Below are 2,391 nucleotides of genomic sequence, written 5' to 3' on the forward strand. Positions count from 1 at the left end.
GGTTGATAGCCCCGCCTTGAAAACCGGTATATTTTTGAACAAACTATTGAGGGTGCAATGCCGGGATGTTAATTTATTTTTTCATTCAAGAAGTTTGACCCTCTTTTTTTCTTATTAATTTTTTTTTATTTTTATTTTCTTGATTTGAAATTTATTTGGATTTATTTTAGGGAGCCTTAGATGAATATGAATTTTGAATGTCTTACAATTGAGAAAATTTTGGAGGGTCTTTTGAGTTTGGGATGAATATGGTCAAAAGGGCCTGGTTCACATGCACTTAACTCTTTCCATGCGATCATGCGGCTTTGTGTATTTACATGCTTAGTGCATTCAGTACTAGTGCACAAGAGGGCACTCATAGGTAGCACCACACCATCGCTAAGTGCACCACTGAAATATACATGGACCAGAAAATTACTAAAATACCATCTTGTTTTTTCATCAGTGCACCACATACCAGCACTTTATGGTACACTATTGTTCACTCAAAAGTGCACCACATACCAGCACTTTGTGATATACCACAGTTCATTCAAATTAAAAGTGTACCACAAAACACTGAGAACACTCATAAGTGCACAACACCCATTTTAATAACTCTAATAAAAAATAAGCATGGAAAAATTAAAAGTTTGATTTTTCCTTCAAAAAAATCATGGGTAGCTAATGATTGAAAACTATGGTTAAAGTGTTGACTAGAAATGGTTTTACGAGGTTCTTATTTGATAAATGGTTGTTAGTTGATTGGGTTAGAAGGTATAACTAGTTGATCGATAACATTAGTTGATAGCTATTTGGTATACTTTCTTTTATCAAAAAGTTAATTGAAGCGTAACTTTTTAAATTTTAACATTTTGGAGTTATAAAAAACTGATTAACCAAATATTTATATTAATTTTTTAATCAAATTAAACATCTAATAATGATCAAATAAGCCAAAATTGACTGATAAACTAATTATTTTACCAAACAGTCCCAACATGTTAGAAAAACCTACTAAAAATAATCTAATATTTTTATTACTTGGAGACTTCTACCAAGTAAATCTAAAGACAGTAATATACACATACACACAACAACTCATCAGCTCAGCAGTATATAAACACAAGGGTTGTGCATGAAGATTCCAGCTAGGGAGCGGAGAGAAGAGAAAAAGGGTAGTGAGTGAGTGAGAGAGAGAGAGAGAGAGAGAGAGTGGGCATCTATATATCGATCTATCGGATCAATAATGGCATGTTTAAACATGTTGAGCAATGAGCAGCAAGTTGCAGCAGCAAGGATCTCCTTCTCCAATGATTTCGCTGATTCTTCTCAACACCCCATCACTCTCAGGCAGGATTTCAGCTACAAGGAGGCGCCCGTGTCCTCCGACAACTTCGAGTTCTCGGTCTCCGGCTACACCATGATTTCTGCAGACCAGGTTTTCTGCAAGGGAAAACTGCTGCCATTGAAGGACAGCAAGACAACCACTACGCTTCGAGATGAGCTCCTGCAGGGCAATGACGACGACAATGACTACGGAGATCTGTTCCCCAGAATAATGCAGCCCAATAAGGGGTGGAGGGAGCGTTTGGGGTTGAAGAGATCCCACATTATTTTTCCTAGGAAACCTGCACACAATAAGAACAACAACCTCGAACGAATCGATGAAACCAAGGTCCCTGATTTGTTCAATGCAACTCAGCACAAAAGTAAGTAGAGGAGGATCGGAGTGTGTTTTCTTGATTCATTAGAGCTGATCTGAGCAGCAACCAAGCTAATTAAGTTACGTTGTTTAAGAATTTTGGGGTGTTCGTTGTTAATCTATCTAACCTGGATATTAATGCATTTTCGATCTATCTATCGGATTTTGTACTTCATGTGTCAAGAGCAAGAAGAACTACTTGATTAATTATGATGTACACATACATGCCTGCCCATTTTCTTCTTCATATATAGTTTGTACAAATGTTTAATTTGCACTTTCAAGTATCTTTGTAATAATTAATATAGGATCATTGTCCAGTGTATTTTATCATTCATTTAGTTTACTGCTGCCATTTCTTTCATTCATTTCATTTGTTGGAAATTTCTACAATGCACAAGTTTCAAGCTAAGATATAAAGATAATAATTAAAATAAACAGTGAACAACAGTAAAATTATATTCATAAGAAATAACAAGCTAAGGATTAAAGAAGGAAAGAAGAAGCTAAGAATTGTTGACTTTCTAGGGATGTTTAATTTGGTTCACTATATTTAGAGGAAGGAATGAGAATGAAAAATGCCTCGTCGTCGGGTTAGTTCAATTATCACCCTAAAGCTTTGCTTTAGTGGCAGTGTACAGGTAAATGACGATTAGATCAAGAGGTGATGAAAACCTTCTATGTATGTACATGTAGAGTTTACATCA

General features: G+C 35.6%; 1 protein-coding gene across 1 annotated transcript; it reads left to right on the forward strand.

Moving 5' to 3' along the window:
* Window positions 1-1,143: 1,143 nt before the first annotated feature.
* Window positions 1,144-1,840, forward strand: LOC116002236. Its single transcript, XM_031242337.1, has one exon. It carries the CDS (start codon window positions 1,229-1,231, stop codon window positions 1,697-1,699), a length of 471 nt encoding a protein of 156 aa, XP_031098197.1. The 5' UTR covers window positions 1,144-1,228; the 3' UTR covers window positions 1,700-1,840.
* Window positions 1,841-2,391: the final 551 nt, after the last annotated feature.

Source organism: Ipomoea triloba, chromosome 1 (genome assembly GCF_003576645.1).
Source record: "Ipomoea triloba cultivar NCNSP0323 chromosome 1, ASM357664v1".
NCBI classification, from domain to species: Eukaryota; Viridiplantae; Streptophyta; class Magnoliopsida; order Solanales; family Convolvulaceae; genus Ipomoea; species Ipomoea triloba.